This window comes from Zea mays, chromosome 1 (assembly GCF_902167145.1).
Source record: "Zea mays cultivar B73 chromosome 1, Zm-B73-REFERENCE-NAM-5.0, whole genome shotgun sequence".
NCBI classification, from domain to species: domain Eukaryota; kingdom Viridiplantae; phylum Streptophyta; class Magnoliopsida; order Poales; family Poaceae; genus Zea; species Zea mays.
The window spans coordinates 56,897,539-56,920,967 of NC_050096.1; the positions used below are offsets into that span (position 1 = coordinate 56,897,539).

At 44.3% G+C, this 23,429-nt stretch overlaps 4 protein-coding genes across 5 annotated transcripts; 3 read left to right on the top strand and 1 right to left on the bottom strand.

Annotated features, from left to right (window-relative positions):
• Positions 1-7,563: 7,563 nt before the first annotated feature.
• Positions 7,564-10,540, top strand: LOC103634625 (fumarate hydratase 1, mitochondrial; the record flags this gene model as incomplete). The annotated part of the gene is made up of 9 exons (XM_020541572.1): positions 7,564-7,662; positions 8,071-8,165; positions 8,255-8,321; positions 8,417-8,467; positions 9,012-9,107; positions 9,276-9,374; positions 9,470-9,499; positions 9,588-9,653; positions 9,973-10,540. Coding segments are annotated over 9 exons (690 nt in total), but the record flags the coding sequence as incomplete, so codon positions are not given.
• A 1,224-nt stretch (positions 10,541-11,764) lies between these two features.
• On the top strand, positions 11,765-13,370 carry LOC103634626 (probable phospholipid hydroperoxide glutathione peroxidase 6, mitochondrial). The gene is made up of 6 exons (NM_001351704.1): positions 11,765-12,006; positions 12,124-12,200; positions 12,321-12,382; positions 12,522-12,640; positions 12,817-12,984; positions 13,074-13,370. Exons 1-6 carry the CDS (start codon positions 11,968-11,970, stop codon positions 13,107-13,109), a joined length of 501 nt encoding a protein of 166 aa, NP_001338633.1. The 5' UTR covers positions 11,765-11,967; the 3' UTR covers positions 13,110-13,370.
• A 1,029-nt stretch (positions 13,371-14,399) lies between these two features.
• LOC103634627 (E3 ubiquitin-protein ligase EL5) lies at positions 14,400-15,166 on the top strand. Its single transcript, XM_008657202.2, has one exon. The coding sequence runs from the start codon at positions 14,518-14,520 to the stop codon at positions 15,025-15,027; it is 510 nt and encodes a 169-aa protein (XP_008655424.2). The 5' UTR covers positions 14,400-14,517; the 3' UTR covers positions 15,028-15,166.
• Positions 15,167-15,426: 260 nt separating this feature from the next.
• On the bottom strand, positions 15,427-22,708 carry LOC542091 (sucrose synthase 2). Of its 2 annotated transcripts, NM_001111724.2 has the most exons (15): positions 22,338-22,545; positions 22,113-22,239; positions 21,817-21,968; positions 20,761-20,953; positions 20,538-20,656; positions 19,942-20,158; positions 19,745-19,840; positions 18,274-18,447; positions 17,670-17,786; positions 17,431-17,597; positions 16,936-17,160; positions 16,475-16,796; positions 16,127-16,371; positions 15,903-16,041; positions 15,459-15,786 (listed from the first exon to the last, which is right to left on the bottom strand). In NM_001111724.2, the coding sequence occupies exons 1-15, from the start codon at positions 22,433-22,435 to the stop codon at positions 15,748-15,750; spliced, it is 2,430 nt and encodes an 809-aa protein (NP_001105194.2). In that variant the 5' UTR covers positions 22,436-22,545; the 3' UTR covers positions 15,459-15,747. The 2 variants fall into 2 exon arrangements, with proteins under 2 accessions (XP_023156234.1, NP_001105194.2); XM_023300466.2 differs by lacking the exon at positions 16,936-17,160 and having other exon boundaries at positions 15,427-15,786; positions 22,338-22,708.
• Between the last annotated feature and the right edge of the window lie 721 nt (positions 22,709-23,429).

Consider the following 23,429-nt stretch of genomic DNA (forward strand, 5'->3'; position numbering starts at 1 on the left):
TTCGAGATTAAGGCGTCCTAATTTTGTACGAGTACCTGATTCCGGCTCCATAACGCGTGCCTTTTGCAATGCGGCGGGTGAGCTTGTGCTTTGGTTGATCCCCTAACACGTGTGCAGAAGAAGGAAATCTTCCCGGGAGCTGTGCGCCGAGCAGCTACTTCCACAAATGCAGCTACTGCCTTTTCTTCCCCCCCCCCTAACCTTAATTTGTACCCCCTCACTTGCAGACTTCTTATTTCTCTTTATTTAAGTGTCCTTTATTTCCTGTCATCCATATCATGCCATCGATACGTTAAATATTCATATTTAAGACATATTTTGCTCTACAATTTTTATATACGTATTTATCATATCCTATCTTAAACATTTTTAGTTTTGCTTAATCTGTTTACTAAAATATAAAAAAGAATAGAGGAGAGAAGAGAGTATCTAGGGCATGTTTCGCATAGCTTCTTAGCAAAACTTTAAAGAGGAGTTAGTCAGAGCTTGCCAGACGCCCTAACTCTAGAGTTGAAAGCTCTATAGAGTTTTCAGATCTACAATACAAATTTTTTGAGTACCTCTTTTGCTGCTTCGAAATCTCTAAAAACAACCTAGACATAGAGTTTAGAGTTATTTACCCATCACTGGTTATGAGAAAGCAATATAAACTCTAGAGCACAGCTGCCACCCAGAGTTTTGGAGTACAACTCCTCTGAAGTGGAGTAGAACCATGCCAAATATGCCCCTATATGGAGAGAATGCATGAGTGTTCTCTATATATTTGGAGATTGATTTAAAGAATAAATTGGAGTATAAAGATGAGAGAATATTCTATAGATTTTGTCGGAGAGCAAATCTCCGGCCGGGTGGCGGAGTGCACCCACCCTAAATCCTAAGATGAGGAGGGGCCTAGGCGTTTTGCTTGTTAGTTGGGAAGACGGGAAGAACACAAGAACACACGAGGGTTTAGAGTGGTTCGGGCCGCCGGAGCGTAACACCCTACTCCACTGTTTGATGTATTGCTTGTGAGCTTGTATGAGCTTGTGAGTCCAAGATTGGGTCTAAAGATTGAGCCTGTGTGTAACATCGCATGCCTCCCCTTTTACAGCTGAAGGGGGGCATGCACAAAGGTACTGGGCCCCGACATGTGGGCCCAGGGACATAAAGAATATAGCGCTTGGAGCTACAAATGTTGCTGCTGGGGCAATCTTCTTGTGCCCTGGCACCCGAGATCTGCGTATCATCGGCGTGCAGGGGAAGCTTCTTGTAGAAGGGATGATGAGTACAGTGCACCACTCGACACGGGCGCACTGTTCGACAACAGACTGGTCAGCCACGCCGTCTGCTGGATGACCATGACGCCGTCTGCCAACGGATTGGACAGGGCGCATTAAATGCTGAGAGGGCATGTCGCCCGTTAACGTGGTGGCAGGCGGCGCGTCCTCTCTGCAATAAATGCAGGGGCTGCTTGGCTGTATGGGCCTTACATCAGGTTTGACCCGTTGGCTTATGTCACGGGCCACAAGCCACGCGGCAGTAGCGGATCTCCGCCTGAGCGGGAAGCGTAAGGCAAGGCCTGGACACGTGCCGGCACCGGACCCCTACTCATGCCGGGGTCCTCCTCGTCAAGGGATTTTGCCAAGGCCCGGACCTTACTCGGAGGGACCTGGGGCTTACCCGAGGGACCCGACATGGCCTCTTGGGAGCTCTGGACTCGTAAGTACAGGGGTCCGGTGTCCCTCTGTGGAGGTCCGGATCCATTGATGCACCCTGGGAAGTATTATCTTTCCTTGCCACGTGGTGGCCCTAGACCTGCCCATGCGGTGGGATCGGGTGCCGCTCTCCGTGTGGCCTGGTGGTGCCGTACGGGTGCAGCGCCTTCATACTGTAGAAGAGGGTACCCCTGATTCAAGGTACCGACAGTGGCCCCCGGGCCCGCCTCAGAGGAGGATGTGAGTCTGCAGGTGGGGCCAGAGTCTGATTGGTGGTTGGCCTGCTGCACCTGCGCGCCTGTTGATGTAATTACTGCCGGCCCGCCTATGGTCACGCCGACTGCTACGCCTATTCCCACGGCTGACTGGCTCGTGACCTTCGTACTTAATGTCACTGTTGGGCCATGCGCGGGGTGCCTCGAGTCGCTGCACTGGTTCTGAAAAACTTATCTTTTCAGACTTCCGCGACGGCCCCGAGAAGACATGGCATTGGCGCAAGCGGCGGTGCGATTTTTCCGCACCCGGTAACCGGCGCGCCGGTTGCATGACATGTGGGCCTGGGCCCCCGTGTTGGACCGCCGGTTGCAGCGAAGCTGAGGGGGCACATAACCGCGGGGCGGTTGTACGCTTCTTACGTGGCGGTTCGCCTTTTTGACCGCTGGTTATGGCGAAGATGAAGGGGTGCTTAACCGTGGGGCGGTTGCATGCCCCTTTTGCGGCGGTTCGCCTTCGTGACCGCTGGTTGCCCCAAGAATGGAGGGGCGCATAACCGCGGGGTAGTCGCACGCTCCTTCTTCGGGTTAGTCTGTATGACGTGTGGGGCCTGGCCCCCGTGTCATAAGGTGGGAACCTTGGTGCATGTTCGGTGTCTTGTACTCATCAAGCATGATCCTCGCTTTTTAACAAGAATAAAGAATTTGCTTCCAAAGACTCTAAAATATGAAACATTGGGCTTTTTACCGGTGAGGAGTTCATAAGATGTCTTTTTAAGGATTCGATGAAGATATAACCGGTTGATGGAGTAGCAGGCGGTGTTAATCGCCTCAGCCCAAAGCCAGTTCGGTGTCTTGTACTCATCAAGCATGATCCTCGCCATGTCCAGTAGAGTTCTATTCTTCCTCTCCACTACACCATTTTGTTGAGGTGTGTAGGGAGAAGAGAACCCATGCTTGATGCCCTCATCCTCAAGAAAACCTTCAATTTGTGAGTTCTTGAACTCCGTCCCATTATCGCTTCTTATTTTCTTGATTCTCAATCCGACCTCGTTTTGAGCCCGTCTCAAGAATCCCTTTAAAGTCTCTTGGGTTTGAGATTTTTCCTGCAAAAAGAACACCCAAGTGAAGCGAGAATAGTCATTCACAATTACTAGACAGTACTTACTCCCGCCGTTGCTTATGTAAGCTATCGGGACAAATAGAACCATGTGGAGTAGTTCCAGTGGCTTGTTTGTTGTCATTATGTTCTTGTGTGGATGATGTGCGCCAACTTGCTTTCCTGCTTGACATGCACTACAAACTCTGTCTTTCTCAAAATGAACAATTGTTAGTCCCAAAATGTGTTCTCCCTTTAGAAGTTTGTGGAGATTCTTCATTCCAACATGGGCTAGTCGACGATGACAGAGCCAACCCATATTAGTCTTAGCAATTAAACAAGTGTTGAGTCCAGCTGTGTTATCATTAAAATCAACTTAATATAGCTGACCCTCTAACACTCCTTTAAATGCTATTGAATCATCACTCCTTCTAAAGACAGTAACACCTGTATCTAAAAATAGACAGTTGTAGCCCATTTTGCATAATTGGGAAACTGAAAGCAAATTGTAATCTAAAGAATCTACAAGAAAAACATTGGAAATAGAATGATCAGGTGATATAGCAATTTTACCAAGTCCTTTGACAAAACCTTGATTTCCATCCTCGAATGTGATAGCTCTTTAGGGATCTTCGTTTTTCTCGTAGGAGGAGAACATTCTTTTCTCCCCTGTCATGTGGTTTGTGCATCCGCTATCAATTATCCAACTTAAGCCCCCGGATGCATAAACCTACAAAACAATTTAGGCCTTGTTCTTAGGTACCCAAACAGTCTTGGGTCCTTTGATGTTAGAAACAAGCACCTTGGGTACCCAAACACAAGTCTTTGACCCCTTGTGTTTGCCCCCAACATATTTGGCAACTACTTTGCCTGATTTGTTAGTTAAAACATAAGATGCATCAAAAGTCTTAAATGAAATGTTAGGCTCATTTGACGCAGTAGGAGTTTTCTTCTTAGGCAATTTAACATGGGTTGATTGCCTAGAGCTAGAGGCCTCATTCTTATACATAAAAGCATTTAGCTCTTTAATCTTAGAAACTAAATTGTCGTTTTCAGTTCTAAGACTAGCAAGTGAATCATTACAAGCATTTAATTTTTCAACCTTAGCAATTAAACTAGCATTCTCAGTTCTAAGGTTTGAAATAGTGTCATGGCAAATGCTAAACTCCTTAGTTAAATTTTCATTTTTCTCTACTTCCTGAGCATAAGCATTTTTTACTTTAACATGCATTTTGTTTTCTTTAATAAGGAATTCCTCTTGGCTGTTTAAGAGTTCATCCTTCATGAATGGCTCCTATCAATTGCATGTTAAGGTTCGCAAAAAGGGTAAGCAAATCATCTTCATCTTCACTAGAACTACCCTCATCACTAGATGTAGTATACTTGGGGCGGTTCTAGTTTGTACCTTCTTTTTGCCGTCCTTTGCCATGAAGCACTTGTGGCCAATGTTGGGAAGAGAAGGCCTTTGTTGACGACGATGTTGGCGGCATCTTCGTCAGAGGAGGAGCCGGTGGAGCTCTCGTCGGAGTCCCATTCCCGACACACGTGGGCATCGCCACCCTTCTTCTTGTAGTACTTCTTCTTTTCTCTCTTCTTCCCCTTCTTGTCTTCGCCCCTATCACTATCACTAGACATTGGACATTTTGCAATAAAATGATCGGGCTTACCACACTTGTAGCACACCCTCTTGGAGCGGGGTTTGTAGTCTTTTCCCCTCCTTTGCTTGAGGATTTGGCGAAAGCTCTTGATGATGAGCGCCATTTCCTCGTTGTCGAGCTTGGAGGCGTCGATGGGAAGCCTATTTGATGTAGACTCCTCTTTCTTCTCTTTCGTCGCTTTGATGGGTTGCACCTCAGGTGTTGAGGTGGCGCCTTGCTCTAAGTTGACGATGTGTTTGGAGCCTTTGATCATTAGTTCAAAGCTCACAAACTTTCCAATTACCTCCTCGGGAGACATTAGCTTATATCTAGGATCACCACGTATTAATTGAACTTGAGTGGGATTATGAAATACGAGGGATCTAAGAATAACCTTGACCATTTCATGGTCATCCCATTTTGTGCTCCCAAGGTTGCACACTTGATTGACCAAGGTATTGAGCCAGTTGTACATCGCTTGTGGCTCCTCTCCTTGGTTGAGGATGAATCGACCGAGCTCCCCCTCGATCGTCTCCTGCTTGGTGATCTTGGTCACCTCATCTCCTTCGTGCGCGGTCTTTAGGACGTCCCAAATCTCCTTAGCGCTCTTTAACCCTTGCACCTTATTATGCTCCTCTCGACATAGAGAGGCGAGGAGTATAGTAGTCGCTTGGGAGTTAAAGTGTCGGATTTGGGCAACCTCATCCGAATCGTAATCTTCGTCCCCTACATTAGGTACCTGCGCTCCAAACTCAACAATGTCCCAAATACTTGTGTGGAGTGAGGTTAGGTGATGCCTCATTTTATCACTCCACATACAATAATCTTCGCCATCAAAACATGGTGGCTTGCCTAATGGAACAGAAAGTAATGGGGGTGCGCTTATAAATACGGGGATAACGAAGTGGCATCTTACTATACTTCTTGCGCTCATGGCGCTTAGAAGTGACGGACGCCGCGTCGGAGCCGGATGTGGAGGGCGACGAAGAGTCGATCTCGTAGTAGACCACTTTCTTCCTCTTCTTCTTCTTGTCGCCACTCCGATGCGACTTGACGTGGGGAGGGGATTCCTCCTTGCCTTTGAGGCCGGACTCCCTTGATGGAGCCTTCCCGTAGCTTGTGGCCTTCTCGCCGGTTTCCATCTCCCTCTTGGCGGATGCTCCCGACAACACTTCGAGTTGTTAGACTCTAATGAAGTATCGGGCTCTGATACCAATTGAAAGTCGCCTAGAGGGGGGATGGATAGACAGAATCTGAAAATTATAAACTTAAGCACACACTATAAACCGGGGTTAACATTAGAATTAAATCAGAGTCCGAAAGAGAGGGGGAAACAAATTAACCAAGAAATAAAGCGGATGAACACAGTGATTTGTTTTACCGAGGTTCGGTTCTAAAGAACCTAGTACCCGTTGAGGTGGTCACAAAGATCGGGTCTCTTTCAACCCTTTCCCTCTCTCAAACGGTCACCTAGACCGAGTGAGCTTTCTCCTTAATCAAACGGGTCACTTAGACCCCACAAGGACCACCACACACTTGTGTCTCTTGCTTTGATTACAATTCTCTTGGGAACAAGAATGAGGAAGGAAGAAAGCGATCCAAGAAACAAGAGCGCAAAGAACACGAATAAACTCTCTCTCAAGTCACTAGGTGAGTGAAATGTATTTGGGACTTCGAGAGGCTTTGATTCTATTGAAAATGTGTCTAGGAGTGAATGCACTAGCTCTTGTATTGAATGTGAAGTGCTGGAAACTTGGATGCTTGGAGTGGTGGTGGTTGGGGGTATTTATAGCCCTCAACCACCAAAGGATCGTTGGGGCAGACTGCTGTCGATGGGCGCACCGGACAGTCCGGTGCGTCAGCCACGTCACCCAACCGTTAGGGTTCGGGAGCTTCTGACTGTTGGAGGCTTTGTCCTCTAGTGGCACCGGATGGTCCGGTGTGCCTCTAATGGGCAGCTCTGCTCTACCGCGCACTATTGTGCACTGTTCATCTGAATCTTCAGCTTTTGCAGGCGACCGTTGCGCGAAGTAGTCGTTGCTCCGCTGGTGCACCGGACAGTCCGGTGGCACACTGGATAGTCCGGTGAATTATAGCGGAGCACACTCTGAGAAACCCGAGAGTGGCCAGTTTACTCTGGTACGAACCTGGTGCACCGGACACTGTCCGGTGGCACACCGGACAGTTCGGTGCGCCAGACCAGGGCACACTTGATTTCTTTGCTCTTTTGTATTTGAACCCAATCTTTAATCTTTTATTGGTTTGTGTTGAACCTTTATGCACCTGTATAGTATATAATCTAGAGCAAACTAGTTAGTCTAATATTTGTGATGGGCATTCAACCACCAAAATTAATACTGGGAAAAGGTTAACCCTATTTCCCTTTCACCTGCGCGCTAAGGCCTAGTTGTGATAGGTCATGAGTGTGTCGTAGGTAGGGCTAGAAAAAAGCTCGAGGCTCACGAGTCTGATCTGGCTCACTCAGATTCGGCTCGGCTCGGCTCTGGCTCACTCAGATTCGGCTCGGCTCTGGAAGAAAAATCTTCAATGATCCTCGCTTTCTAAATTTTATTGAGTTACCTAGTAGTCAATCACCAATTGCCTCTGGAAGAAAATTCATGTAACCTTGCCATCCAGAGTGCAATGAATAACCCAGGTTAATCTGTCAGTTCGAATTTTCGAATTAGTTTCATTACTATCTAGTTTCTTTTTCCAGTTTCATCTCCTATGTCTACTTCTGGATTAAAAGAAGTGGGATATGGAGATTTGAGTATCCTCCCAAATTGTTTTTTTTCTTTTATATGGTTAATCATTACCAATCTTATGGACTTATGGTACTTGGTTTAGGATTACTTTGAAACAGAGTGTTAATTCCATGCTTTACCTAAGGCGTTCCTTTCATTTATTTAAATACCTAAATCCAATCTGTCTTTTTCAGATTTGATGCCAAAATAGCTGCTGCAGTGGCTGAGGAAACAAACCTACCCTTTGTGACAGCAGAGAACAAGTTTGAAGCTTTGGTTAGTAACAGTGCACATATATAAATCTTACTCTAATTTGTTACTGCATATAGACAAGGAATTTGTTACTGTTTAGCAGTTGGAAGGGCATTTTTGAATATGTTGCCTCACAAAATGAAAATAACAAATAGTTACGAACTGAAATCAACTGACACAAATATCATCTGTTCCCAAGTTGAGTGGACGAAATATTAACATGTGTATGTCATTTTCATTTATTTTATTTAATTCTAGTTGTTAGGCTTTGTTCTTTGTAGAAGCAAAATCCAACCACTTATTTGTATAGTGTATTTAATATGGCTTTCGGTTTTATTGTCTGGCTACTTTTCCTTCTAATTTTATATTATTCAGACTATATTCTATTGTTTCATCACTATATGTTTTCATCAGTTTTTTCCTTATAAGTAGGCAGCACATGACGCTTTTGTTGAGAGCAGTGGTGCCGTAAATACAATTTCTGCATCTCTTATGAAGATAGCAAACGACATACGTTTGCTAGGAAGGTCGTTATTCCAATCTTCTATTTTTTATAACATATGATTTTCTCTAGCATTCTGGGGGCATGCACTAAATATTTCCAACACAATCATAGTGGTCCTCGGTGTGGTCTTGGTGAACTAATCCTACCAGAAAATGAGCCTGGGAGCAGCATTATGCCTGTAAGCAGACTGTTATTATATCATGATATGGTTTTTGTATGTTGATCAACGGAAGACAGCATTGTGAAGCTTCTGTTTCAACTTGTACTTTTCAGGGGAAAGTTAATCCAACCCAGTGTGAGGCTCTGACAATGGTTTGTGCACAGGTACAAAATTTAATGTTTGAAGAAAATTCTAATCTCCATATTCCTTGTGAGGACTACATATTCATCTATTATGTTGTTTATGGTTAAGGTGATCTGCACCTCATAAGTCATAACTACCTTCCAGCTTGCTTAGATAGTCAGAAACATTTTTAGGGAGCAGTTGTTGTAATTTACTGTAGGAAATTACATAGATCTGAGTCATATAATTTGTCTGATGCAGTGCTTTTTACTATACTTTTAAAACTAAATGTTGGATAAGGAACAATTGCATCTGAATAGCGATCAATAACAAATAATTGAGTTGATAAAAATGAATTCTTTTAGCATATCTGACAAATGAAATATGCTTATACGAGGGGCCCTCCACCTTTACTTTTTGCAAATAAGCTGAAATCTTGGTACCTGACTGTGGCTGCTGCTGAAGCTGAACCATATTTGTCTTGACATTCTATTTCTTCTGCATTATTTACTCTAGCATATGCATCTGACTATATCTGAATTTTAATAATTTCAAATAACTGTCATTTGGTTGATGGCATTGCAGGTTATGGGTAATCATGTTGGTGTTACAATTGGTGGTGCCAATGGGCATTTTGAACTGAATGTTTTTAAGCCAATGATCGCAGCCGGATTACTTCGAGTATGCTTTCTACTATCATACTTCAATACGGTTAATTTACTATAGGGACTCTTTCTAGCCTCATAACCCTCTTGTTGATTTAGGTACATAATGTTAATATATGAGTTGGTAACTTTAACCTCGTGATTTTTACTGCAAATGTCTTATAACCTTTCCCTTTTTCAACAGTCATTGAGGTTGTTAGGGGATGCATCCGTGTCCTTTGAGAAAAATTGTGTCAGGGGAATTCAAGCAAACCACAAGAGAATTTCACAACTTTTGCATGAGGTAACAATCCATGACATTTTTTACTGAGTACTTGCAAATGATTTGTGTATACTGTATAAGGTGCAATACTTATTTCTCTTCCTTTTTTTGTCCAGTCTCTGATGTTAGTGACATCTTTGAACCCTGTAAGTAAAATGAAAATTTACCTTTTTTAAATATCTGTTTGTGGTTGTAAAAAGTAGTGAGCCATGCTTACTTTTTGAACGATTGCAGAAAATTGGCTATGACAATGCTGCAGCTGTTGCTAAGAAAGCCCACAAAGAAGGAACCACGTTGAAGGTGATCTTTCGTTACTTATTTCACTTTGCCTTGGCCTTGCTCTGTGGTGTATTACGTGCTATCTTAGCTTAGGTGACTTGCGCATGTTGATATCTTGGCCTGGTTGGCTGAACTATTCAATTCTTAAGGCATTAGATATGGTAAACTTGAAGGACATTAAATCATGTGATATAAGTTCATTCTCCATTCTCTTGTTTATTCTTATCCTCCTAGAGTACCACCTAATCATGGGAATTGTATTTTGTGTTGATTTCACATTCTTTAAACTTTTCTCATGGTATTATACACTAATCCCTTCTCTATTTTATCTTTTCCCCAGAAAGCTGCATTAGACCTTGGAGTATTAACGGAGCAAGAATTCCATGAGCTTGTCGTCCCAGAGAAAATGATTGGTCCTTCTGATTGATAACCCCATGTTCACTATGTTTCTTTGAAGCATTCAGGTTGCCACATCCGCGAGTTCTGGTGGCCCTGTGTTTCCAAGTTAATGATTCTAGCGCATCCATAAATAAAGCAAATAATTTTTCATATGGTCATTAGGTCCTGACCGAAGTAGAGAAATGTTTTTTGCATGGCGGATGGTATCTGAGAAAACAGTTGTATTCTTGTTCAAATACGAGCAGTGCACTTTGATTCATGAGGCGCCTTCCATTATCTTGGCATCAGTCAACCTTCTCTTGCCAAGTAGCTAATGCTATGTAACAAGTGACATGGCAACCATGTATAGAAATTATTTGCATGGGTTTGTGTTCGTGCCAGGTAGCTAATGTTATGTAATAAGTGACAAGGAAACAATGTCATGAATTATTTGCATTGGGTTATGTTCTTGCCAGGTAGCTAATGTTATGTAATAAGTGACAAGGAAACAATGTCATGAATTATTTGCATTGGGTTTTGTTCTTGCCAGGTAGCTGATGTTATGTAATAAGTGACAAGGAAACAGTGTCATGAATTATTTGCATTGGGGTTTGACAAGTGAAAATAGAAATATACCCGTGTTTTAGTTTTCTTTTTAGGGCTAGCTTGACAACTCTATTTTTCCAAATTTTTATTTTTCTAAGGAAAAATAAACTAATTTTTCTTAACGAAAAAAAAATCCCATGAAAAAAATGGGATTGTCAAACTAGCCCTGATCTTTCTAGAATGGAATTATGTCCCAGAGGGTTCTGGCATCAATTTTCGCTTGGACAATTTCCGAACTTGCTAACTCCGCTATCTTGGAAACCTTTTTTTTTGAATTGTGTAGCATTTGTTAGCTCTATTATAAAGATGTACGATGCGAGAGATATATATAAGCATTCGAGCCGTTTAGATAATACTACATCCTTGAAGGCAAAGTCAACCATGTCCACCATATACGTTTCTAGAGCAGCGGAAAAAGATGTTTTTATGGCATGTTTGGTTCGAAGAGAATTGAGAGAGATCCGAAGAGATTAGATCTTAAAATTGAATAGGAGATTTAGGGAGTGTTTGAATGTATTAGAGATAATAATTAGTTGACTAAAAATTACTATTAAAATTAGCTAGCTAATGAATAGATAATTAATTATTAGCTAATTTGTTAAAAATAGATAATAGTTAAATTATTAGCTAAACTGTTTGGATGCCCTAGCTAATTTTAGCAGATAAAGGTGCCGTTTGTTTCATATGATGTAACGTGGTAATGATTCACATTTGAATACCGACGGTAACAAGTTTGAATAAGTCGATATCCATTTATAATGTGGTATAGATTACGATTAGAATTAACATGATTTAACGTTACCGGCTAACTATTACGTTACTAATATGCGAACCAAACGGCACCTAACTTAATAAGTTGGGTCCATCATATTCCCCCTGCCTGTTGGCGTGTTGCCCATGGAAACCTGGAAGGTAGTCATCGTGCGTCATTCTCGATCTTTGATCCAGGGTCGAATTCTGTTCTGGACATATGGAGCAAAGGCAATGAGGCCGCGCTTATATTAGTCGGCGTGAACTACAATGCCGGGCAGCTGGAGGAAGATGCTGAGGTTTATGCTCTCCCGTACGACTTTCCTGTGGTTCCATCCCCTTGTACCGATCAAGAATCTCGTCAAGCTGCGGCTCTGCCTGCCTCAGATGATGGCGCAACACCAACCACAATGCAACCAAGGCGACAGCAACCTCGATCGTAGCTACAGCCAGCAGAGCCGCGGCGCAGCGTAGACTGCTCGGCTGATCCGCTATATAAAACGGGATCGAACCCCCACACGCATCTCCCAGCAGGTGGCTGTCTCTGTGGCTCTCGATCGCCTTGGTATATCCTCCTCCGACCGGGCTCCGGCAATCCGCCATGGCTGCCGCCAGCTCCGTCCACGGCTTCACCGTCAAGGTCCGGCCGCCTGCTAGTGCTAGCTAGTAGTTCCCTTGGAAAACTAATGCGTGCGAACGGTGATTCAGAAGTGCATGCATGCGTTATATCACATTGTCTGTGTGTGTGTGTGTGTAGGACGCAAGCGGCGAAGACGTGCACCTGAGCACCTTCAAGGGCAAGGTTCTCCTCATCGTCAACGTCGCATCACAGTGGTAATATACTACATACAGCCACCATGCATTATGTTCCCTCTGTCAGCACATACAGCATATGCGTCTGAGCGATTGCATGCCTAAACAATGTAACTGTTGTTTCTTTACAATGACACACAGTGGCCTGACCAACTCCAACTACACGGAGCTTGCCCAGCTACACGAGATGTACAAGGACCAGGGTGAGTCTCTGTCGGTCGCCTTTCAGAGAGACATCGATCGAATCCAGTTTCTCTTCTGGTTATGCCCGTTTTCCTCATGTAATTAATTATTTGGGTCGGTTATGATTCATAATTTGGCGTACGTGACGACGACCTTCAGATTTCGAGATCCTTGCGTTCCCGTGCAACCAGTTCGGCGGGCAGGAGCCCGGCACGAGCGAGGAGATCGTCCAGCTCGTCTGCGCTCGCTTCAAGGCCAAGTACCCGATTCTTCACAAGGTAAATTTAATTCTGTGCGCGCAAACCTTTCTTATAAATTTCTGGGTTTTCTTCTTCTTCTTCTTCTTCTTCTTCTTCTTCTTCTTTTGCATGTCCAAGCTGAAATAGACAACGATCGATCACATGCAATTAATAACAACACGTGTTTTCGGCGTTTGTTTTTTGCCGGCCGTAAGGTCGATGTGAACGGCGAGGACGCTGCGCCCATCTACAAGTTTCTGAAATCCAGCAAGACCGGCCCCATGGGCGAAGACATCAAGTGGAACTTCGCCAAGTTCTTGGTGGACAGACAGGGGCATGTCGCCGAGCGGTATGCTCCGACCACCTACCCACTCAGCATCCAGGTGAGTGAGGAGGCGCGCGCGGTTCAGCTTCCTCGATCGGTCATCTCATGTGATCTTACTACAGCACTGACTTTTTTGCGTACCCGCAGAAGGACATCAAGAAGCTGCTCGGCGGGAGCTATTGAATTGAATATCCGGAGACAATAGATAGATGCATGCACTGCCACTTGAAACGCCTGAAATAAGCTTGCTATGTTTCTACCAGATAGTTTTGATAAATAACATGGTCGTCGCCTCGTCTTTCTTGTAGTACTAGTTTGTAAACTAATTAGCATGCATCAGAATCGGTTGAAATTAAATAAGCTTGTAAACTGTAACCGTGCATGGCTCCTTCCTTCTTCCGAATTATATATTGGGATAGCAATCTATTTCTCCCACAAACTAAAAAAAAAATCCCTAGCAAATATTGATCTATATCTAGCAGTGTCATTTGTGATATTCTTAGCTCAAATATCAAATTATTTACAATCGCTTGCGTGTAGGCTGTGGGCGGCAAAGCTGGTCGCTAGTTTGAGCCCTAAGAGTGAGGGTTACTATATGCACCGAGGAGATGGGGCCCTGAGAAGTGGGGGTTCAGGGCAGTCCACCCTCCTCAGACACGGTCCCGAACATTAGTGTCGTGGTATGGTAGTGTCGAGCGCCCTGCGCGGTAGTGCTACTCGATAAAAACCACTCGGAATGAGGTAAAACTTTGTGAGCGTAAAGATAGAGATAATCCAAGAGTGTTCTAGAAGTTTGAGCACTCTAAGATCAAAGACGAAGAATCGGAGTAGAAAACTCGAACTCGAAAAGGAGTTTTCTCAAGAATGTACAATTATGTTAGACTTGTGCACAAGATTGAATTAGCCCATACCAGAGGTGGCATATAGGTTATTCTAATTTTCTTTTGAAGAAACAAAACAACCTCAAGTTTGACCAAAACTACTGAGGAGTGAGGACACCGCAAATATTTACGGCGTTAAACAATTAGTGAAAATCTAATAATATTTATTTGGTATCATAAATAATTGTTTTTAGTATATAAATTTAGTCAAACTTGATGTGCTTTAACTCTCTAAGAAGTTTTACTTTCCATATTAAAGTGTGGTTTTTTTTTAATTTAAATCTAATAATATTAATCTAACATGCCTATTAGTATCTGAAAAGTACCTTACCAAATTTTCGAAGATAAAGAAGCGATTTAGACTAAGTTATACAAAGTTAAAGGACGTAATTTGGGACCTAATTTAGGTTACCTGCTGCGGCTAATTGCTCCCTTGCGAGTTGCGACAAATGAAGGTATTATTCGTACCCAACGGCATGGTGTGTTTCATTTAATACTAGTGAGCATGAGTATATATACGTAACTATCTACTATCGTTCATGGACGCTATCATATTATATATTTGGCCTGATGACGTGATCTGACACAAGACTTCTATGTATGCCTCCCTCCGGTCAGTGCGAACTTCTCCTCTGCGTACTATACCGGCTAGTTTTGTCAGCTAACGGGGGTGGCCAGAGCCTAGGACGATAGCCCGATACTCGTCGACGATGGACACCGATAGCGGTGGCATTGCGCCGGCGCCGCACGGGCGGGTCTCCAGCCGCGCCTCGTCAGCGCTGGCGGCCCTGAGCGTCCTCGTCGTGCTGCTCTACCTCGTGTGGCGCTTCATCTGGCAGTGCAGGAAGCACGGAACCAGAAGCAACGCCACCGGCGGCGCTACCGCTCCTCCAGCCACCTCGTCCGCTCGGCCGCTGTCTTGCCCGTCTCGGGACGCGACGGCGGCCTACGGACCGCCTCGCGCAACGACGGCATCGCCGCTCTCGCTCTCGGTGCCCGTGCCCGTGGCCACGGTACGCAGCGGCGCGGACGGCAAGGTCGAGTGCGCGGTGTGCCTTGCGGAGGCCGGGGACGGCGAGGCCGCTACGCGGCTCGTGCTGGGCTGCGGCCACGGGTTCCACGCGGAGTGCATCCAGGCGTGGTTGCGAGTGAGCACGACGTGCCCGCTCTGCCGCGCCGCCGCACCGCAGAGTGTTCCACGGTACGACAGCAGCGTGTGACAGTGCCTAGCACGGTTCTTTCCCCCGTGTGGCAGACTGGCAACGACGCGACGCGTTGCGTTGCGAATTGTAGATTAATTTCGGTTATGGGGGTATCACATATTCACATTTAAAGCCGGTTAATGAGCTTTCTTGAATCGTTTGGCACAGTTGACACTCCCATGTCTCCCATCTAGTAACCAGAAGACCTGGGTTATTCCTATGACGCGATTAAAAAATATATGAAGGATTTGGATATAGATTAGATGCGATTAGAAAAAAAATATAAAGGATTTTGACTTGTTATCCAATCTACATGGATTTGAGATGAAAACGGTAGCTACATGATGCGACTATTTTATTGAGGGTTGAGGGCTGGTTGTTAATGTTCCCAAACAAGGAGATGCTGGGCAACAGAGCTAGTACAATGGAATCCACCTAGAACAAGTTTCTTCACAGGTCAACAGAATATGATGTATTTATCAGCACTTCACCAGTGCCTGCGGCTTGCCAGCAAAGAAATTGCAGCCGACAGCTTGACATAATACAGTAAACAGTAACGAACACACAACTGCAACCCACCTGCCTTCAGTAATTTTGTTATACTGCCATTATGTACATAATAAAAAACCAGTTCAGCTCCGGCACATTTTATTGGCTACCGTCTGCCGCGCCTAAATTACTGAAGGTCCTTCAGGTTTCAGTCTTGTACCAAGTGCTACGCAGTCGCAGTTGCGCAAGCTACTGCGGTTGGTCAATTGCAAGCGGCACGGTCTTCGCCTGCATGCACGGGAAGCAGAAGCCAGCCAGTCAATCTTACAAGGAAATATAATGACAAGAGACTAAATTTCATTTCCATGTACTGTAATGCTAAGAGAGTTGAGAACAGAGCACACCAGCTCGCGGAACTTCAGTATGTAGAACATCTCAAGGTAGCGCCTCGTCTCCCGCCTCTCGAGCTTCGACACGTACTTCCAGAAACCGTAGACCCCGGCCAGTGTCATCAACCTCTCTGAGTATATCTTCCATGTGTACCTGGGTACGCAACACGTACGAAAGAAAATGAGCATCACACTGACTAGAGACCAACCATGAGTAGAACAGGATTTCCAGCACCGACTTCTCGTATATGCGCTGCAGCCCTGCTCCAGATATTTTCACCCAGTGATCTGGGTCTTGCTTGCACCGGTCGAAGAAGTCGGCCATCAGATTAGCAGCCTGTTCGGGGTGGTACGGGTCAATGTGGAAGCCCGAGACGCCATGCTCTATGATCTCAGCTGGACCTCCATGGAGCGTCGCGAAAGTAGGAAGCCCACAGGTCATGGCCTCAACGACGGTGAGACCGAACGCTTCATAGAAGGCCGGCTGTAGTTAACATGCCAAGATTAAAGTCGGTACATATGCCAGGTATGGAATGGAACCTCTATATAATCTAGATTGTAATCCAGAGCCATATATATATATATACCTGTACGAAAGCACCATGGGTATCAGCGATGTAGCGATAGAGCTCGCCGTTACGGGCCCTGTTTGTCTGGGCAGAGATCCAGCGGAACTGCCCGAACAAGTTGTGGGTCTTGATGAGTTCATGCATCTTCTCTATCTCCGCGATCTCTTCCCTGTCCTTGGACTTGTTGACATCATTGTACCCGGCAACGACGACAAGGTTTACCAGCTCCCTCAGCTTAGCGCACTTAGCAAAAGCTTCGACCAGCCCTGTTATGTTCTTCACCCTGTCGAGTCTTGCCATGGAGAAGAGGATGGGCTTTGACCGGTCATCCAGATGCCCACTGCGAATTAGTGATGACAATATCATCAGCAGAGATTTCAAAGCTCGAATCGAATTAGAAGAGAATACTGCGATGGACACCCACATCACAACCCAAAAGGCCTCAAAGGACCAGGCAGGATAGCAGAAAGTACTCTCACATGTGTTCATCGTTTTGCTCCGGGTCATAAATCAAATTTTCGATTGAACCATGAAGAGAGGTGAGTCGCTTGGCCTTCTCGGTATGTGGAAAGTATATGGACATGTCAGCTCCAGGAGAGACTATATTGAACTTTGGATCGAAGACATCGATCCCATGGACAACTCGGTACAGACCAGGCAGAGTAAAGGCAGTATGACTCTCATACTGTCCAACAGTATTTTTGCTGAGAGAGAAAAAAATTAGTATACGAGCGTCTTGTAGGAAATTAAGAATACCTATTATCCATATGTGATCACAGTCCATGCAAGATTAATGCATGAAAAAGCATGGATTGCATGTTTATCATAATTACAATCAATACAGTAACTTAACATCAGAACAGTATATGCATGAGTGAGGTAAACATGATTCAGTGTGCATGCAAATTAATTGGTGAATGTTAAGTCACAAAATAAATCTACACTGGCCAACAAGATGGAAACAGAATAAAAACCTTCCAGCAATTTCTTGGTATGTGCTGGTGATGATAAAATCAGCATTGTTCATAGCAATTATATCAGCAGTGAACTGGCAGGAGAAATGGTACTTCTCATCGAAATTCTTCCAAAATATGTCTGAATCTGGATACTTAGTCTTTTCTAGAGCATGAGCAATGTTGCACTGCAAGGACCATGCATATATGGTTAGCAACGAAACAAATGTAAGACCTCAAGTATGATCAACAGGGCATACCTGGGTAATTCCCATCTTGTAAGATAGCAATGACGCCACAAGATTTCCATCACTGTAGTTTCCAATTATGAAGTCTGGAGTACCTTGTAATTCAGCAGCAATTTCACCAGCAGCATCCTGTACAAAAAAGGAAAATACAGCTTTTGTCAAATGGGGAGGACCATTGAAGTAGAAAATGTCATGTAAGAAAAAGAACCGGCATACAGAAAATTTGCATATAAGAAATCAACACTTGCAAAGGCAGAAATGTTGCTTTTTCATGCAACTCTACTGGAAATAATTTGGATTCTTACCTTTTGAGTGTTGGACCTTTTCTTAATATGTACTCTCTCCATTACAAATTGTAAGTTGTCTTGCTTTCTAGGTATATAATTTTCACTGAGTTACATAGTAAAACTACAAATCTAGAAAAAAAAACGAATTGCAATTTGAAATTGAGGGGGTATCAAATATCGTCTCCTAACTAACTATTCACAGATTTTACATTGTACCATGAAGTCATAAGGTACTTTCCTCAGATTTTTTTTCATTAAAAGAAGACAGTTCAGAGCCATCTCATGGTCAATGTTCAAGGTAAGAACCAAAAGAAACCAAAGATATTCACCTCAGCAAATGTTTCCAGATATGGCCACACATCAAATCTTGATATCCATTTCTTAAGTATCCCATTTTCATTTCTGAAGGGAACTCGTAATATGTAAGTATGTTGTGTTCCACTAATTCTCTCAAGCCGCTGATTGCATGATGTTCCTTTTGCATCTGGTATCAGCCGAGTAACCTAAAACAAATAAGTAAATAATTAATGAGCCTTGCTAGGGTACTTTGATACCCCATAAAAAGTAATATCTCGAACAAATCGTGGCCATTGATTTTTTGAAAATTATGAACCAAAATAACTAAGAGACCAGAAAAGCAAATACCAAGAAAATAAAAATAAATCCCCTAATTTTAAGTGGACGGCATCCCATCTCACTGGAAACCCTAGGCCAGTTTGTGCATGCGCTTCCATGCATGTGACCAGAAAAGAACATCGTCTGTGCAACTACTCTACTTGTTACTTGTTAGCGGGTGTTTGGTTCCCCTGAATGAAGTTTAGTTCGTGTCACATTAAATGTTATATTAATTATAGATATTAAATATATGTTTAATTATGTTTAATAAATATGTCTTGTATTTTAGTCTTCTTCTGTGTAATTAGATTTATAATCAGACTATATTGAATACCAGTAATTATCATTTAAATATTTGATGTTACAGTATACAAGAACATGCCACTATCATTGCTTTATGATCTTGTGTTTTTTTTTACTTTTTGCTTGCTAATCCATACAAGAACATGCAGCCACCATCGCTTTATAAGTTTTTTTTTCTTCAAAATTCAAGAAGCTTGATGACTGGAGAAAAAAGTAGCAACAATAGGTTCTCATTTCAAGTTTGGCACCGCCAGCAGCACTACCATGCGGGGGGGGGGGGGGGGGGGATGTCCCCCCTAATTCTATAGGGGCTGTTAGTTTCTTTAGCTAATTCTCATGTAAACGATGCAAAAAATGCTTCTAACAACCCCCTCTAATCTAATTTGGTCTCCCTAATCTCAGATCCTAGCTTCGCCCCTGGCATGCGGTTGTACACATACTTTCAGGTTTCAGCTAATCATGGTCGCTCATGTTCCAAAGTTCCAAAACAAATAGATTTGTCACAACCAACAAACCACCCATGCAACAATTAGATCTTGAGGAAAATTTTCTTAATCTCAAAGAATTTTCTTATAAAAGATATTTTAATCTCAAAGTTTTTTTCTTATTTATATAAATTTCACCTACTACTTCCTAGGGTCATATGTGATCACAATCATCTAAAACTAATCAAATGGATAGCTCACGGGTATTTCTGAGTACTGCAGCAAAAACTCATAATTAAGAAGCTCTTCTGTTTCCTGTAAGGAGTTAAAACTGAACCAGCATACAAGACCCGGAAAAAATGGGACTGATGAACAATACAGCTAAGCATGTACAGAGAGGATATACAACCCTAACAGATGCTAAAAAATGAAAGAATCAAAATAAAAATGCACTTACAATGAGAATCTTTGGGGAAACATCAAGCCCTTGTTTCTTTAAACGGAGAACCATCTCATTTTCTAGTGCACGGACTTGGTCCAGTATATAGACGATCTGGACAGCAACAAAGTAAACTCATGACTTGTGATAACTGCAGGGTCAGGAAAATAGCTAATTTCAAGATTTGTTAACATCTCAGCCCATGTCATAATTACCTGTCCTCCTGTGTCTGGCAAGCCTAATACATTAGCTTGACCAAAGTATCCATGAGGGGATACCACAACAACGTTAAAAATCATGGGGATCCTCCCCAAGAATTTCTCTAGGGTAGATGGGTCTGGCGCCTGAATGATGTCTAGAAGGAGATGGATCATTTCCAAAACATGTCCTGCTGTATCACCCCAACCTTTCTCCAGGCCCCACTCTTGAAATCTGAATGTTACCAAAAGAAAGAAAAAACATATATATGTGTTGAAGCTAACTATTTTTCTAGTCGGTTGTGAAAAAACAGATTAATGGCATGCCAAAATGCCTACAAAAGAGCAACTTAATGCCTTCTCGAAAGATTTGATTCTGTAATTGTCAACACGACATTTCTTATAAAATGTATTCTTCATCCAAAAGCCTTTTTAATCAGCTCTGAGAAAATTAAATTGCAAACTGCAAGCTAAAATAGTGCACATCAGGGCAATGCAGGGTTTATTCACAAACTCAAGCCCCAAAGTAGGCGCAACAAAAAAAAATGCCAAACTATTACCTTACAATAGTACATGAAGGAGCAATAAGCCCATTGTGGTAGATAAAGACTTACTTATAAGCAAATTGTGAGTATGGTGTGTCAGCAGGGAGCTTTGACAAGTGCTCCTCAGCTTTGGTCAGCACAGACTGAAGCCTCCCCAAGCTTTGTATTCTATCATTAAGCATCATAACCTATAACCACACATGTATAGCTTCAGCCTCAACAGTTCAACACTATGCATAACATCAGACCAATTTTTGACCCAAAAAAGTTCCATGTCTAGAGGAAATCTCACATGCCCCTTGTGCCGGTGGCCACGGAGGAAATCCAACAGGGGCTCCAAGCAATCCCTGTTGCGGAACATGATTGAGGACAAGTGTCGGTTGAGGAACTGCACACCGTTTCCAATAGATGATGACCGATTTGGGCGTGGGACTGAGACATTGAACGGCTCGAAGTCAAGCTCGAGAACGTAGGGATCATTGTGCCTGCCATTTTGGATACAGTTTAACTTTTTTTTGGGCGATATATACTCTTAAACATGGCCTTAAATACGTTCTTTATAACGAAGTGACGAAAGAAAAGTATGGATAAACATGAGAACAGTCTGAGAAAAAAAAAGTTTTGTTTGCTTAAAATGTACGAGGAACGTGTCGAAGCAAAGCTCCGGGCAATCCTGGAAGGTACTTCAACTAACTTATTGCATACATCAAATCTAGGAAACAATATGGTCGGAAAGTTATTAACGATAGGGAGCTTACGTTTGTTTGTCCTCCAAAAACATGTATTGACATTAAAAGGAAGGTGTACAAAAGTTTCTCTTCAAAGAAAGGTGTGCAAAAGTGCCATGTTTACTCAATTGGAGTGTCAACCTGACTGGACCCCAGCAAGCGCGGCTGCTGAGTTGCCTGAGAGCAAGTTTACTAAGGTCCCGTTTGTTTCCTTTCATTTTGAGGAATTGGAATCTTACTAATGGAATAGGCTAATTTTTTAGAATATGACATTCCACCACTTTCCAAAGTTATCATATAGGTTTATCTCAAATTCATGGGATGAGAGATGGAAATTGATTCTATAACTTTACATGCTATGTTTCCGATGTACAACTTAAAGCACACTATTCTATTTGCTTTGCTATAACATAAATGTAGTATATAATTATCTTTCTCATATGATTTAGAATAATATACAAATATATTACATATATAAATATATGAAATTAATTAGTTTTGTCTAAATTATAATTATTAAAATGGAATTCAATTCCAACGAAACAAACGGGGCCTAAGAGAACAGGGACGCACGCAAAATCAAAGCAGAGAACGGGGGCGCGGAGTAAAGCAGCACGTACTGGCCGTCGACAAGCTCCTCCTTGAAGCGGAGGTACTCCGAGACTGTGAGCTGCTCGACGCTGAGCTCGTGAACGTTGACGCGGACGTACTCCCAAACTCCCGGGCGCGGGCGCACCGCGATGGCCACGAACGGCGGCAGCACGATCGCCTCCTGCGGAACGGGCGGGGGGGGGGGGGGGGGGGGGGGATGCAAACACGCACACAGGGCCAAGCAACAACCCACTCACTCAGCATATAGATATAGCCGAAATCATCGCCGGGAAGGGAAAGAGAGCGCGACGGACGGCGCCGGCACCTGCGCGGAGCGGAGGACGTCGAGGAAGGGTCCCTCGGCTAGCGCGCGGCCCCCGGAGCCCTGGACCTCGTCGAGCGCGTCGAGGATGTGGTGCGGCTGCAGGATGCCCTTCCCCTTGTTCACGTACCTGTAACAGCCAGCCGCGGCAGGCAGAGCAGAGCAGAGGCAAGTGATCAGAGGTCGGCGACCGGGGTCGGTCGGTGCGGCCTGCGGGGGGGCGCTTACTTGGACAGGAGGGCGACGAGCTCGTTGCGGTGCGCGTGGAGGGTGTCCTCGACGCGGTCGCGGATGCTCGGGTTGCGGTCCAGCTTCGGCGCAGACATGGCTGCCGTGCAGCCCGCCAGTGGTCAGTGGGTCGTTTGTTCGCGGCCGCGAGGGTGGGTGTGGTGGTGCCGGTGGCGACTGGCGAATTGCGAAGTGGCGAGAGATGCGAGAACACAGCGGAAGGCGGCCCCCGACTTTATACAAGGCACGCGGCGTGCAACCGCTCGCCGTGGCGCCCTGTCTGTGGACGCGTAGCAGGCGGGGTGGGGGCGACCATCGCGTACGTGTGTGCGTGTGACGCTGTTGTGTTTGTGTGACCCCGCGCGTCAGCACGCGGGTGCGTGGGTTCCGGCAGAGGCAGTCAGCGGATCTAGCCAAGGAGTCGTTTCGTTCCCTGGCGTGGCGTGACGTCTAGAAGGAACGCTAGGGTGTGCCTCGCTGACTTCTGGGTCCAGATACGTGGTATCTTGCAGCACCGGCATGCCAAGAATGCCCACGTTCGCGTGGGGATGGAAGAAAAGGCGCAGCAGGTGGAGGGCACGGGCACTACTGGTCGAGACCGACCAATGGACCCCGCTCTAACGTGGCTCCCATTAGTGCGGATAACCATCACATTTGCTTTTGCTTCCGCCGTCCAGATCGGCGCTCTGCCACGAGATGGTTCCGTTTCCCTTTTCTTCACCACCCCTCTTGTTTAGTTTTTGCCCTGGACTGGGCTTGTTTGTTTCTGTGAGGGGTCGGGGGTGTAGCGAGGGAGCGGCGACGAGACGCTTCTGGAGAGAAAACGACAGAGACGTGGCCGGGGACGTGGACAGAGGCTATAGAATAGTAGGCCAGTGTGGCAGTGGCAACGACACAGGACACACAATGCTGTCGTAGTCTCATTAGAACAATGCCAGCACAAATCAAAGTATCTCAAATTAAATTAATTATAAATAAAAACGTAAACAATTATAACATTTAAAAAACATTATTTAATTTGTTTTAAATTATATTTTATAATTTGCTTATGTAGTGTAAAAATATTAATGCTTTTGTTTATATATTTAAACG